At 37.1% G+C, this 15,217-nt stretch overlaps 1 protein-coding gene and 1 non-coding gene across 2 annotated transcripts; one reads left to right on the forward strand and one right to left on the reverse strand.

Moving 5' to 3' along the window:
• The first annotated feature begins 2,199 nt into the window (after positions 1 to 2,199).
• trnal-cag (transfer RNA leucine (anticodon CAG)) lies at positions 2,200 to 2,282 on the forward strand. The gene has a single exon. It is a non-coding gene; the product is annotated as a tRNA-Leu (tRNA).
• Positions 2,283 to 2,657: 375 nt separating this feature from the next.
• Positions 2,658 to 14,434, reverse strand: tdrd15 (tudor domain containing 15). The gene is made up of 4 exons (XM_016230851.1): positions 14,427 to 14,434; positions 4,296 to 9,805; positions 2,932 to 2,960; positions 2,658 to 2,833 (listed from the first exon to the last, which is right to left on the reverse strand). The coding sequence occupies exons 1-3, from the start codon at positions 14,432 to 14,434 to the stop codon at positions 2,947 to 2,949; spliced, it is 5,532 nt and encodes a 1,843-aa protein (XP_016086337.1). The 3' UTR covers positions 2,658 to 2,833; positions 2,932 to 2,946.
• Positions 14,435 to 15,217: the final 783 nt, after the last annotated feature.

The following is a 15,217-nucleotide window of genomic DNA, read 5'->3' on the forward strand; positions in this document are numbered from 1 at the left end:
CTTTATGTTTAAAACGCATTTTAACCCGTTTAATCCCAAATTTTTCCCAGACATGAAAATATCTAAATGATGTGTCATTAGTAACCCTTTGAAATAAGTTAAATAAACAAAACCACTGGTAAATAAAACACACCTTAGTATCGATATTTTTTGTTTGAGTATCGATACTCGCATCAGTATCGATATATCGATACTTCGGATCGATACGCCCATCCCTACCGGGCAGCTCAAACAAGCTGAATGGGGGAATCCTGAAATCTCAAAAACTGCTCTATGAACTCAAAATTAAATTACATATTTCAAATCAGCAACATAATCTGAAATGAACTGCCCCATGAATGTTGTTTCTTATGCTCAAATAGCGTTAAAAAGCTTTTTTTTTCAGGGCCATTATCGAAAAATAGACCCCTGACCATGATCATCACATACTCAGACTGTCGTATATTTGTGATAATGCTACCTATCAAAAAAATAAATCTAGTTTAGAGTTGATAATTTTTTTTTTATCTTACTCTTAAGAGTATCTTAAAGATATCTATTGCACTGTAGAAAACGTTGAATATCTAATAATAATAATTATTATTAATCTTCAATAAAAATGTTGTTTACGGTGTTTAATTATCTAATCTATAACGACAATTTAACATCTAAGTGTATGATAGCTCTTTTTAACTTTTGTTAATTTGTACAATGGGAAATTTAGACAAATTTATTTCTCTCAATGTGACGATTTATCAATCAGAATCAAATATTTGAGATCATTTTTTAAATTTAATTTATTTATTAAGTATCTCAGCTCTCCTCTCTCTGATGACTAGGATGGACCAATCACAGGGGTTTGTAATTCCTGCAACAACTATCTTTAAAACATATAAATTACAGCGATTATATAAATGTCTCTCTTCAATAAGACAAACATCCAGAAACGTCTTACAGCTACAAGGTCTGACAAGTTTGTAATTTTTTTTTTTGAAGACTGGTTATAACTTTAATTAATAACTTTAATTCAGTTACATAGAAAAGTAGATTATTCTAAATTGAATCCGAAAAATAAGACTGATTAGACTTGGTTAACTGCTTGTTGGTCAGAGTCAGACTACACAGAGAGGCTAAATTTAAAGGGGTCATATGATGCGATTTCAAGTTTTCCTTTCTTTTTGGAGTGTTACAAGCTGATTGTGCATAGATAAGATCCCTGAAGTTGCAAAGACTAAAGTCTCAAAGCCAAAGAGATATTCTTTATCAAAGTTAAGACTCTGCCACGCCCCCCTAAAATGGCTCGTTCTAACACGCCCCCACATATCTACCTCACTATGTGGGAATATTTGCATAATGCCGCCCAAATGTTCATGCAAAGAAAGAAGGCGTGGTTTCAGTAACCGCAGTTAGTGTTGAAGCAGCCGTGTCAGGGAGACGCTGTGTTTCTAGGTGAAAGCAAAAGCACTTTATTTGGCCTTCCGAAAGTAGATGCATTTAGGAATCTTTAAGATGACTTACAACAGAACAGCAATGCATTTTATGGATGACCGTTTCATGAACCTTTCATCATCCCTGTGTCTGTCACGAGACTCTGTTCCCCTTTCGGGCTCTGTCTTTACATTTATTTTGAAAGATGAAGCTCGCGATTATGGTAAGGGGCGTTACATTTACGACGTTCGGCCAATCACAATGCACTGGGTCAGCTGGCCAATCAGAGCAGACTGCGCTTGTCGGAAGGAGGGACTTTGTAGAAAACGAAGTGTTTGAGAGAGGCGGGGCATAGAGGACCTACAATAATGTACAGTATTTGAAAAATAATGTTTTTTTTAACATTAACGCATGACAACATATTCTGTTACACCAAATACACAAAATAATTATCTTTAAAAAAGCATCATATGACCCCTTTAAGCAACTGGCCCCAGATTAGTGTTGCTCAGTGTATGTTTGAGCCACCATGCGCCCCCTCGTGGACGATTATTTTGTTTCATCTGAAACATTTAAAACCTTGTGATATGTGCCATCCAATAATTGCCAATGAGTCATTGTTACAAAAAAAATGCATGAGTATGTCCAGTTTAGCTAAAAATGCTGTATTCCACATAGGACAATATAACATTAATGAAGCCAGTGATGTGTAGATGTAATTAAAACCACCAAGAAATGTATGATCGTAATACTGTAATAGCTATAATGGTGTGTAATAACCATGTAATTACAGTCAGGATGGCCGAGCGGTCTAAGGCGCTGCGTTCAGGTCGCAGTCTCCCCTGGAGGCGTGGGTTCGAATCCCACTTCTGACAATAACCTTTTTTCCACAGCTCCTACACAACATCTGAAGAGTATCTTTTTATTGTGTGTTCCAACAGAACTAGAAAGAACATTTTCACTCACAAAAAAACAACACTGGGTTAAACATCACAATCAAACAGAGGTCAAATGTCAATCTTTTTAATTACTAAATAAAGTTTTGCTGTTCAGAACTTAAAGCCAGCATAGCCAACACAGCCATCAATAAACTGACTGTATATTTCATCAGTCACATGTCCATTTATAGATAAATAAGACCTGCCAAAAAGCTGGAAATCCAGTCTTTAGTTCTAAAACTAGATTTTTTCATCAAAAATAATATGATATAGAGTTTCATGGTTAAAATCCTACGATTTTAAGATCTATAATGTTTGAACAATACAAATTGTACTCCATAAAACAAAATGCTCCATTTCTACAAAACACACTTATAGAACATCACTACTGAATCAAAAAAATGAAAATAAACAATTAAATCAAGCCATTCCAAAGCTGGACTGTTCTTTAAGTGCAATATCGAGTGTAACTCGCCAGCTTCTCTGTTCTGAAATAAACCAATTGGAACTCAATACTCAAAACTCTACATACTCAATATTACAAAAAAAACAAACAAAAAAAAAGAATCTAAATTGTAATACTTACGAAGCATAGGCCGTTTCACATCAGCTCACCTAAGAAATAAAAAACAAAAAAAACTTAAGCCACAAGTTATTTTCTTGAATTAAAAAAATAAGTAGTTGCATATAACAGAAACGGGTAAATCTTTAATTAGTTCAAATGTGGTCTACAATTCCTGGTTACTTCAACCACTGTTGAATATAATGACTATTTTTTTAAATATCTGAATACTGTAAAGACTTTGTCTATGTGAATCATTACTTAGCTGAACAGTGAAATTCAGAAATGATCTATGCATAGAAATTTATTAAACACTACCAGTCAAAAGTCAAGTGGACACACTTGATTTTATATTTATATTTAGAATTTATTTCTTGAATCATTTTACTCTATATGGCCCAAGATATTTTTTTCCAATATGATCTATGACCTGTAGGTGACACTATCACCAAACTTTAAATACTGCTCAGAAGAAAGCACTGTAGCAATGACACATACTAAGCTTTGTTTTAATGACAAAGCACTGCAAAAATACAACCTAATTGTTTTTTTAGTATAGTCAACAGTCAACTTGACTGACTCCGTCAACTGCGTAGTCAGAATCATTACTTTGTGATTCAGTAACTGTTGCAATAAATAACTTTTTTTGGTCTGAAAATCATGTAAGCTAGCTAACTTTTAAATTAAACATGTTTTAACAACAGCAGCACTACAACTCAATTTACAGTATTTGAGCAGTGTTGGGGAAAGTTACTTTTAAAAGTAATGCATTACAATATTGCGTTACTCCATAAAAAAGTAACTAATTACGTTACTTAGTTCCATTTTATGGAAAGTAATGCGTTACGTTACTTTTGCGTTACTTTTTAAATCTGGAAAGGGCTTGCTTGTTTGCTTTTAAAATAAGAAAGTTCAATTTTTGGCAAATATAAAAGCCTTTTCACACCAAAAGTGAAATGAATAAGCCTCAAGCTGAAGGGAAAGTAAATTTACGTCCGTACAGTAGAATGCAGAAGAAGAAATTTCAACACACACAAATGTTTCTGCCCTATATTATAAAATAATATGCAGTAACATTTATATTTACATAATATTTACAAAATAATCAATTTGAAATACAACATTAGAACTTAAACAAAGAAAACTATATCTGCAGAAAAAAAACGTCTGTTCTATAATCCTGTTAAATTATTTCAACCAGAGAGATTGTTGAAACCACTGTAACCATCTAAAAGGTACCTTTCTTCAGTATTTAACCCCTAATTAAGAATTTAGTAAGCGTGTCCAAACATTTGACTGGTAGACTATGTACTGCAGATCATAAAGACAGAAAAGAAAGTTAAATGAATACAATAGATCATAGCTGGTTTATCATCATTCTCACTCACATTGTTTGATAACTGATGTACTAAGCGTTGCCCGCTCCGCAGGTCCAAAATCTTCACTCCTGTTCAAAGGGTGTGCATTTTGCTCCCCAACAGAATCTTGAGATGACTTTTGATCAAACATGGACTCCTTTGAAAAGAGTGGTTGAGAACATTCGGCTTTGCTTGTGTGCTCAGTTATCATGGATAAAACATTCACACTGCTGGTGAAGTCTTGTTTAGGCTCTCTATTGAGTCCTAGCTCTTGCTGAAACCTGATTCCAAGCATATTATCGATATACATGGCATGATCAGCATCTACTAACTCTTTTGCGAGATTTCGCTTTCCAGTGACAATGTCAACCTCCCACTGTGTCTCAAAAACATGCTGTCTGAAACGTATCTGAAGGTTGCTATGACACATACAGTTCTGGAAGAAAATGATGGCCTCATCAGACCAGTCCTGGCCTTTGGGCTTAACTCCCCTCAGTAAACAATGGTAGGTGACTTTAGGTAATCTACTGAGCTCCTCTGGAAGTTTTTTTAGCTGGCCGACATCCTGCTGAGACAGAACTACATACTGCCCATAGTCAACCAAGTTCATGAGTACCGATGTGGAATCGCACTGCACAATCTTTGCCCTGCACCATTTTTTCTTCTCCGTTGATTTCACCAAACAGCTCGCACCTGGAACAAAATGAACCTCTGGTAATGGCGCCAGCACTTCGGGAAGATTCTCAAGAATGGCAGAGATAGTATCTACAATCAAAAGCAGGTCTTCAAGAATGACGTAAAATTCAGACGGGGTTGTGACTGCTGCTGCGAATCCTTTATATTCAAAGTTCATTTGGACAGGGGCCTGGAACAGAGTCTGTGGTCGATCCAAACTGCTCTTTGAAGACGTGTCTGGGAAGCAAGGATGGTCGTCAACAACAAGCAACTTTTCACTTTTCACTGTCTCGTTGTCTTTCACATCTTGCAGAGCAACGCTAACAGGTGACTTAGAGGTTTCAAGGTCCTTAGCATTATAAGGAGAAACATTTTCCTGCAACGTACTTGAATTTTTAGTCACTGAAATGCTTGTCACACATGGTGATTGCGAGAGAAACTTTCTTTTTCTTCCTCTCTTTCTCAAAAACTCTTTGGTTTTGATGCATGTCGGTAAGAAAGTGGCTACTTTCTTCATTTGCTTTGTTGCAACTGTCTCATTGTTTCCAAGTTTGGATTTGCGTTGTTGTGTGTATGACTTGGTCTTTTGCTGGAAGGTTATAACTGCTTTAGCCTTGTGGATGTAAGAATCTTTTTCATTTTTGCTCTGGGACACTTTTGGAAATTTGTCTTGACTCGTCAAATCTACATCTTTGCTCTGATCACCATCAAACTTTGATTCCCCATGCACATGGCCATCCTCAACAATCTCGATCCTCACTTCCCATGAATTTTCAAGCTTTCGAATGAATTCAACCATTAAAGGCTTACCAACTGCTTCCTTGATAAAAGAGTCATGGTTTTCAAAAGAGTAATGTTTTGCAAGCGTGCATGGAGTGCTCAATCTAGGCTGAGACAAAAACGTTTTGGATAGCATGTGAACATTCTTCCTGTCGACAGTTGCATTATTGCCGTAATCAATAAACTCGACTGCTAAGTGGCCACAGTATGATGCGTTGGTGACAACAGCTCTGTACAAAGACAAGTCTTCTTCATATTCAGCCACAACAAGGTCCCCTACTTTTAGTTCGGTTTCCAAATTTTTCAAGTTATCCTTGAAGACAGTGCTGTTTATTTCCTCACCCATCTGAAGGATGTTTGATTCATCTTCTTCCATCTGGACAAAGAAGCTTCTAACAGAATTGCAATGAGAGATGAAACCCACACCCTTAGAACCTGGTTTCATTTTGACAACAGGAAGATCCCAAATTTTTGGCAAGCTCTGATGAGGCTGCATCACTTTAAGAGAACAGGGCGTGTCCTGCCTTACTGCTTTTATTGGTACTTTGCGTTCTGCTTTGGGAGATTTTGTGGGTTTTGGAGTTTGCTTATCAACATGTTTGGTTTTACCACGTCTGCTCACTTTGGAGTTCACTTTACTGTTTGAAACGTTAACATTGGCTGCTTCTTTGAGGGAATATAAGGCAGGTCTGCTGACTGCCGGATCATGTTCTTCCACACCCTGAGTTGACATGAGTTCTTTGACTTTTTCATTGACATGCACATTTCCATCATAAAGATCACAAAAAAAATGTCCATTGTTGTCCCTTGAAACAAACTTGGCACAGAAGGATTTGTTGAGGATGTCAGTCTCGAGCCATGTGTTGACTTCTGGCAAATGTTCCCCCTCTGGAACATTTGAAAGACTGCATCTCAGAGCCTGCATTGGTGTCATCAATAAGTCAACTGCCGTTGTGGGAATTGGCATAACATTTGTTTTCTCAGAAATTTGCATATCACCGTAATCGACAAAGAACACACTCACATGCTGATGGGATTGAACAGGGTGCGTCAGAGCCCTGTACCATTTGCCGTCACAGATATATTTGGCCAGGCAAACATTACCGTTGCAGTCCTCACATGTCGCAGTCAAGAGCTGACCTTCTTCGGCAACTCTCTCCATCAGTGTATTAAGGATCTCTGTATTCCTGTCAAGCTGAAAATAGATTTCCCAAGGACTGCAAACATGAGTAACTTGTACCAGTTCCTCGCTTCCAGAAATTATGTTGAAAGAAGAGTAAACAAAGGAGCGAGGGTGGGCTGATGAGATTAGCTGCTTCGGAGTTTGCATTTCCTTTGCAATGCCTTTCTCTACGAGGTATGTGGTGGCCTGTTGAAGAGGTGTATGAATGGTGACCACATTAAGGAGACCTTTTCCTTGTTCATAAAGGTGGGAATGAATTCTGCATATACTGGGCGAACCCTTAGACACAAAATCCCTGAACAAATTGCATGCTTCTGCACTCCAAGAACTTCCTCCAACAGGTTCAATCAAGTTCAAAGTGCATCTATATGCTTGTTCATGAAGTTCAAGGAACTGTGGGGCAAGAGCTTGGATGTTTTGCCTCTTTTCCTGGATAACTATGCCAAAGTCGACCAACATCACATACAGTTTGTCATTTTTTTCTTCTAAACTGCATGCTCTATGCCATCGGTTGTCCTGCGGAGACTTTACAGCACAACATACTGCAGGCGACTTGAACGCAATTGTGTGCGTTTGGTAAAACGCCTGCATCTCTTCCATTAATTTATCCAGATCAAATTTTGTGCTTTCGTTTTGGCACCAAAAATCAGATGGAGAATTTACATGTGAGCAAATGACACTTAATTCAGATCCAGGCTTGTAATGCATCGGTTTGAAAGTGTCGGTGTAAACCTTCAGTTTAGGGGTCTCACTGGGAGTACATCTTTCAATGTGATTCTGTTGTTCACACTCTGGTTTCACATGCTTTGGATTGGGCCTAGAAGAAGTGACTTTGCAAAAGGTCACCACATGACTGTCCTTTCTCATTTTTTTCTTGCTCAGAGCATTTCCCTTATCTTTACATGACGTCTCCGCTTTAACAGATGCTAATGCCGGGTTGTATCTCCAATCCAGGGCCATTTTTGCTGTTGTCATGATGGTTGCAATGCTAGTATTATTTTCAGCTCCTCTCACAAAAAGATCAACAACATATTGGGCATTTTTCCTGTGAATGACATGAACCATCAAAGTTTTGTCTGATGTGACTTGCCTAAAGACGTTGGATGCTGTGGTTGTCCAGATGTCCTCAACTGGAACGACATGTGCTAAAGTACATTTCAGTGCAAATTCTGGTTGAATGGCAAACTTTCTGGGGAGCTTCTTGATTAACATGCTTGGCACCTTTTCAGTGTTTCCAAAGTCGATGAAGAAAACCTCAGCTCCTTTTTCCAAAGTATCTACTATAAGGGCCCTGTAGTAATGCATGTCTTTTTCATACATTGCACAGCAAAGTGCACCAGGCACTGGTTCTTCAAAAACCTCCTCATTCAACTGTAGTTTGTTGAAGTAATCAGTCATTTCTTTAGTCATGTTTTCAAAATCAGGATTTTGTTCTTTTGTCCTTATCCAGAAACGTTTTGGGCTCTGTACATGCACCACATAACCCTCAAAAAGAGAACCGCCAGGTATTGCTTCATTAGGAACTGAATCAGAAGTCTGGACTGCTTTCATCTCTGTTGCATACATCTCTGCAAGGACATTGTGGGGGAAGTTAGACTTGCTGTCAAAAACTTCACTTTCAAGCGGTTTAACTTCAGCTTGCTCCTCTGAGTGCTTCTCAGCATTGCTCAATGTGACCAAGTAGAAGTTCTGATCTTTGCGAAAGTCATCGATTTCAACCTCCAAAGCTTTACCTAGCAACCCAGTCTTGAGAAGCTCTAGTTGTTGGTTTTTAATGGTCTCATATTGTTCTTCGAAGCATGAAAGTGAGCATGGAAATGCCATGATTGGTGTTGAGAGGAATTCTGATGGTAGCTGAAGGATGTTTTCAACTTTAGCCGATTCACAATAGCCACTGTCGATGAACACAACTCGGACCTGAGAGTTGAGAGGGAGACATTGCACAAAACCTCTGTGCCATTTTTCATCTTTCCCTTTGACTGCACAGAGCAAGCCGAGATTTTCAAGAGGTTTACTGCTTAGGGAACCACTGTCTAATTCACATGCAAGTGCCAATTTGTTTGACATTTCTTGTAGGTCCTTGCTCATGGATGACAGTCGACAGTAGAATAATCTAGGGTTCACGGCTGCTGCTACAATAACTCTTGCTTTTCGACCAACTTTCAGCTTTGGGCCATTAAGTGACAGAATCTCTTCGAAGCCCAGCAGGCTTGAGGATTTGAGGCAACATTCTTGCCCTATTTGCTTTTCAATCAAGAGATCTGGGACAGATTCATTGCTTTGTGGAATCGGTTCCTCAATAAGCATCTCAACTAGTAGCAGAAAAGTACTAGTGTCCACATGTCTCCCAAGCCTCAGTTTTAACAAGTCACAATTAATGTCTGGAACCTCAAGTATGAGGACATGGTACGGCAGACGGGCGTGGATATATCCTTTGATCTGACTGCCTATCAAGGAAGAGAAATAACTCCCTGTCAAACAGTCCCATCGGTTCTGGACTGGCAGTATATTGGCAAAGAAACCGCAGACAATCTTTGGTGGGAGCATAAGCAGTGTGTCAGATATACAGGACAAATGGCTGGGCCCAACAATCAACACATCTCCATGGTCCAGCAAAAACACATGGAACAAATCCTTCTGGATGTTTTGGACTCTTCCTCTGTACCAGTGATCAGACACGACATCTTCAACCAGACAAAGTTCTCCAACTTTAACAGAAACTTTCGATTTCACAGCATTTTGTATTTCAACTTGAAGAATGTTGTAGTCCAGTTCACAAATGGTCATATATTGGCCCTGAAAGTGTACCAGTGTGTCCTCAGGACTGCAGTCAATGTGAGCCAGCTTCAGCTCCACAGGCCACAAAACACACGGAGCAGGGAGCTTTGACACCTCTTTTGCCCTAAAATACAGAAAATCTTGTTAGATTCCTTGTAAACGTTCTGAAATGTTTAAAGCATGTACTTTAAATCTGTGATCAGGTAAATGATAGCTGGCTCATGTTTTCACAAAATTGCAGTGGTGTTACTAAAATGGCATCCCGGTATGGGCATTTGGATGTGGCCAGGGCAATTAAAATCAATATGAGAAAAAAAAATACAAATAAAGTTTTGCCAGAAAAAATGATGCATGAAGCTTTACTCTCACAATGTAAAACAGGGGAAGTGAACATTTACAAATCATATAAGCCCACTTGCAGTATATTTTAAAAGAAAAAAAAAAGACAAAGCATGAGAGAAAGAATGTGTCATAGCAAATGTACAAGATATAACAAAAATTAATTAAATGAAAATACTAAAAGAATCTTCTTTTAATGTGCTGTGCATAATGTGCATATTTTTTGTTAAAGGACCCCTATTGTTGCAAGTAAGCTCAATAAACTAAGAACAAATTGAATGCTATATGAAACCTACATGAAAAATTACCTAAAATTAAAATGACCTAAAACTAAAATGAAAACAAATAAATAATTTTAATTAATAAACTTTAACCACACACAAATCATTGATAATAATTGTACTGTGGCTTTATAACAGGATAAATCACAGCAAAACATTAAAAGTTTTAAATTCCATGCCAACATCAACACTTATATCACATGCTAATAAATTAAGATGGCTGTTCAACAATTCCTGTATTAGATGCATGCCTTCAGCAATTATTTTCCCACATTTTCAACATTTTTATTTTGAATAAATACATTTAGGCTAATCGATCACTGTTGTTTGCTTCAGTTGCGTTCGTTACTATAGCAACAGTAGGCTCACAATGCATTGTGTTAAAAATCAAACAATCATTGTAAAAAAAAAAAATCATGAGAAAACAACTTTTATGTCATGTCGAGATCACAAGATATTTAAGTAATGATCACGAGAAAGCAAGAAAGAAAAATAATCATAATCCATGGCCTCTTAGGACTTCTGTAGAAGGAAGTCTTTTACAAAGTGGGGGAATAAAATCACGCATGGATTCATACTGTGCTGGAATATGTTTAACAAAGTTACGGTAATGCTCAATACAGCTGCATGTGTACAGCAAACACAACTACAACAGAATAGAAGACAACTAAAGTAAGAAATCAGTGAAGAAATTGAGTCTTGGGCATTCTTTCTACAAAGACCAGCATGCAAAGGATGTTTGGTAGTCCAGCACAATCTGGTCACATTTGTTTGAATGAAAACCAAATGCAAATCCAATCTTTTATTGGCAGGGCACTGCACACACATAGAAACGTCTGCATTAAATTAACATTTGCATTAATTTTTAATTGTTTTGTGAGTATCACAATGCTACGTTAGCTCCACATACTCATAAAACCCATCTGTTCAAATACAGATATATTGCTTTAGCTTGTATCAGGCTGCATTTGATTAATCTCTTTAATTAATTTTTTTTATCAATATTTACACTACAATAAAGCCAGTTTTACTATTGAATTCTAGTAACATAAGTATAGGGTCTTTGTAGGGCTACTCAAACAGCAATGGTTTGACACAAACATCTATAGACGCTGTATATTAAATAACTTAAAGGGGTCATATGATGCGATTTCAATTTTTCCTTTCTCTTTGGAGTGTTACAAGCTCTTGGTGCATAAAGAAGATCTGTAAAGTTGCAAAGACTAAAGTCTCAAATCCAAAGAGATATTCTTTATAAAAGTTAACACACGGAGCAGGGAGCTTTGACACCTCTTTTGCCCTAAAATACAGAAAATCTTGTTAGATTCCTTGTAAACGTTCTGAAATGTTTAAAGCATGTACTTTAAATCTGTGATCAGGTAAATGATAGCTGGCTCATGTTTTCACAAAATTGCAGTGGTGTTACTAAAATGGCATCCCGGTATGGGCATTTGGATGTGGCCAGGGCAATTAAAATCAATATGAGAAAAAAAAATACAAATAAAGTTTTGCCAGAAAAAATGATGCATGAAGCTTTACTCTCACAATGTAAAACAGGGGAAGTGAACATTTACAAATCATATAAGCCCACTTGCAGTATATTTTAAAAGAAAAAAAAAAGACAAAGCATGAGAGAAAGAATGTGTCATAGCAAATGTACAAGATATAACAAAAATTAATTAAATGAAAATACTAAAAGAATCTTCTTTTAATGTGCTGTGCATAATGTGCATATTTTTTGTTAAAGGACCCCTATTGTTGCAAGTAAGCTCAATAAACTAAGAACAAATTGAATGCTATATGAAACCTACATGAAAAATTACCTAAAATTAAAATGACCTAAAACTAAAATGAAAACAAATAAATAATTTTAATTAATAAACTTTAACCACACACAAATCATTGATAATAATTGTACTGTGGCTTTATAACAGGATAAATCACAGCAAAACATTAAAAGTTTTAAATTCCATGCCAACATCAACACTTATATCACATGCTAATAAATTAAGATGGCTGTTCAACAATTCCTGTATTAGATGCATGCCTTCAGCAATTATTTTCCCACATTTTCAACATTTTTATTTTGAATAAATACATTTAGGCTAATCGATCACTGTTGTTTGCTTCAGTTGCGTTCGTTACTATAGCAACAGTAGGCTCACAATGCATTGTGTTAAAAATCAAACAATCATTGTAAAAAAAAAAAAAATCATGAGAAAACAACTTTTATGTCATGTCGAGATCACAAGATATTTAAGTAATGATCACGAGAAAGCAAGAAAGAAAAATAATCATAATCCATGGCCTCTTAGGACTTCTGTAGAAGGAAGTCTTTTACAAAGTGGGGGAATAAAATCACGCATGGATTCATACTGTGCTGGAATATGTTTAACAAAGTTACGGTAATGCTCAATACAGCTGCATGTGTACAGCAAACACAACTACAACAGAATAGAAGACAACTAAAGTAAGAAATCAGTGAAGAAATTGAGTCTTGGGCATTCTTTCTACAAAGACCAGCATGCAAAGGATGTTTGGTAGTCCAGCACAATCTGGTCACATTTGTTTGAATGAAAACCAAATGCAAATCCAATCTTTTATTGGCAGGGCACTGCACACACATAGAAACGTCTGCATTAAATTAACATTTGCATTAATTTTTAATTGTTTTGTGAGTATCACAATGCTACGTTAGCTCCACATACTCATAAAACCCATCTGTTCAAATACAGATATATTGCTTTAGCTTGTATCAGGCTGCATTTGATTAATCTCTTTAATTAATTTTTTTTATCAATATTTACACTACAATAAAGCCAGTTTTACTATTGAATTCTAGTAACATAAGTATAGGGTCTTTGTAGGGCTACTCAAACAGCAATGGTTTGACACAAACATCTATAGACGCTGTATATTAAATAACTTAAAGGGGTCATATGATGCGATTTCAATTTTTCCTTTCTCTTTGGAGTGTTACAAGCTCTTGGTGCATAAAGAAGATCTGTAAAGTTGCAAAGACTAAAGTCTCAAATCCAAAGAGATATTCTTTATAAAAGTTGCCTGCTCGCTGCCGCTCACTCAAACCGCCGGCCGCTGCTCACTCTAGGCCGCCGTGTGTGACGCTGTGTTTCATTGTGAAAGCGAAACTACTTTGTTTGGAGGACACGATTAGAAATCAGTGGTTAAGTTGAATTTACAACACTGTTCCAGAACAGTTCAACCCAAATATTCCGATGTGTCCAGCGCATTTTATGGAGGACTGTTTCCTGATCCTGATAGACTACAGTGTTCTGTTGTAGTCTGTACATACTCTAAGTATGTTTTTTATATTTAAAGAACTTGCCACTGACGATTCAAACGCGAGTTTTGAGCAGTGTAGAGTAGCGCTTGTAGTTTGTCTTTTCTCCGATCACAAATGCAGACATGGTTTTATGTTTACGCGACGCGATGCAATACAACGTGTAAAAAGTCATTATAATCCGTAATTATGTCCCCACTGGATGCAACAAATGCCTCGTTTATAATGGGTTTTAATGTTTTTGTCTCGTCGCTCTGGCCGGGACAAGTCATCACAATATGGTAAGGGGCGTAACATTTCCGTCACACGCTTGAGGTATTCTGCCAATCACAACGCACTGGATAGCTGGCCAATCAGAGCACACCTTGCTTTTCAGACCGATGAGCTTTGTAAAAATCTACGCGTTTCAGAAAGGCGGGGCATAGAGGAGAAACAATAAGGTACAGTGTGTGGAAAATAAGTTTTTTGAACCTTAAACCACAAACACATTTCATTACACCAAATACACAAAATAATGTTCTTTTTAGCAACATCATATGACCCCTTTAAGCACTCCAAATACAAAGCAAACTGATAGTAAGTGCACACAAATAATTGACCTTCTTAGATTTCAACAAAAGAAAACGGGATGATATTGTACAGTATGTGGCTTGTTAGGGTCATGCCCCCTTTAAATTCATTTTTATATTTCTTGTGGACTTTTTTTGTATATTGATCATATACATAAGACCGCAGCACATCATTTGATACTAAAAACTACATAAATATAGCTATGCACATGACAGAATATTTAAGAAACACCAGTTAAATAACATGATCCTTACCTCTCCATTCGACTCCAACGCATTTGAATCCAATCTAACCATGCAGTCGTGCTAAATGTAAAGGCAGTGTGCACGTCTGCCACAGCTTGGGATGATGGAGGCCAACACACTAATAAAACAGCGTTAATATACAACACATAGTTAATGTTAATTTATGGACTGAAGCACCTGCAATAGTACCATATCTTATCGTACACTGATTATTTTATCCATTTCTGAGCTGAAAGATCACGTCACATAAATAAAGAAGCACTAGATTGTTGCGAGTAACACCTGACGACTGCAGTTCTTTATGTGTTAATGCAAAAACTCTATCAGAACAGAGTTATTCGCATTTCATCGTTTATGAATCGTTTAATCAGTATTCTCTGAATGACACCAACAGTCGACCTGACAGATTTTCGACTTCAGGTGTATTTGTGTAGAAAAGTCGTTTTCTACGGCGTTTTTTTTTATGTATACCGAAGCCATGAATACCGAGTGTATTATATGCAAACATTTTGTTTGTAGCATTTATAAATTGAGTTGTTTTTTACCTTCTCATCTGACAAGATTCTCCGCGCGCACATCATGTTTTCGGGAGGTTACGCGGCCTTGGCACGTGCTGCTGAGCGGAGCGCTGTGTTTGTGAGCCAATAAGGAATCAGCTACATATTTTAACAAATGAAATGTAGGGAAGACCGAGGCTAGTTGTCCCACAGGTAGGTTGTCTGTATAACAGTAACCTTTTCAGTAGGTTTTCAAACTTTTGTCCAATTATACAAACGTTTGGTTTCTAAAGCAGGAGCTTT

The sequence above is a fragment of the Sinocyclocheilus grahami genome, unplaced genomic scaffold (assembly GCF_001515645.1).
Source record: "Sinocyclocheilus grahami isolate Dianchi unplaced genomic scaffold, SAMN03320097.WGS_v1.1 scaffold378.1, whole genome shotgun sequence".
NCBI classification, from domain to species: domain Eukaryota; kingdom Metazoa; phylum Chordata; class Actinopteri; order Cypriniformes; family Cyprinidae; genus Sinocyclocheilus; species Sinocyclocheilus grahami.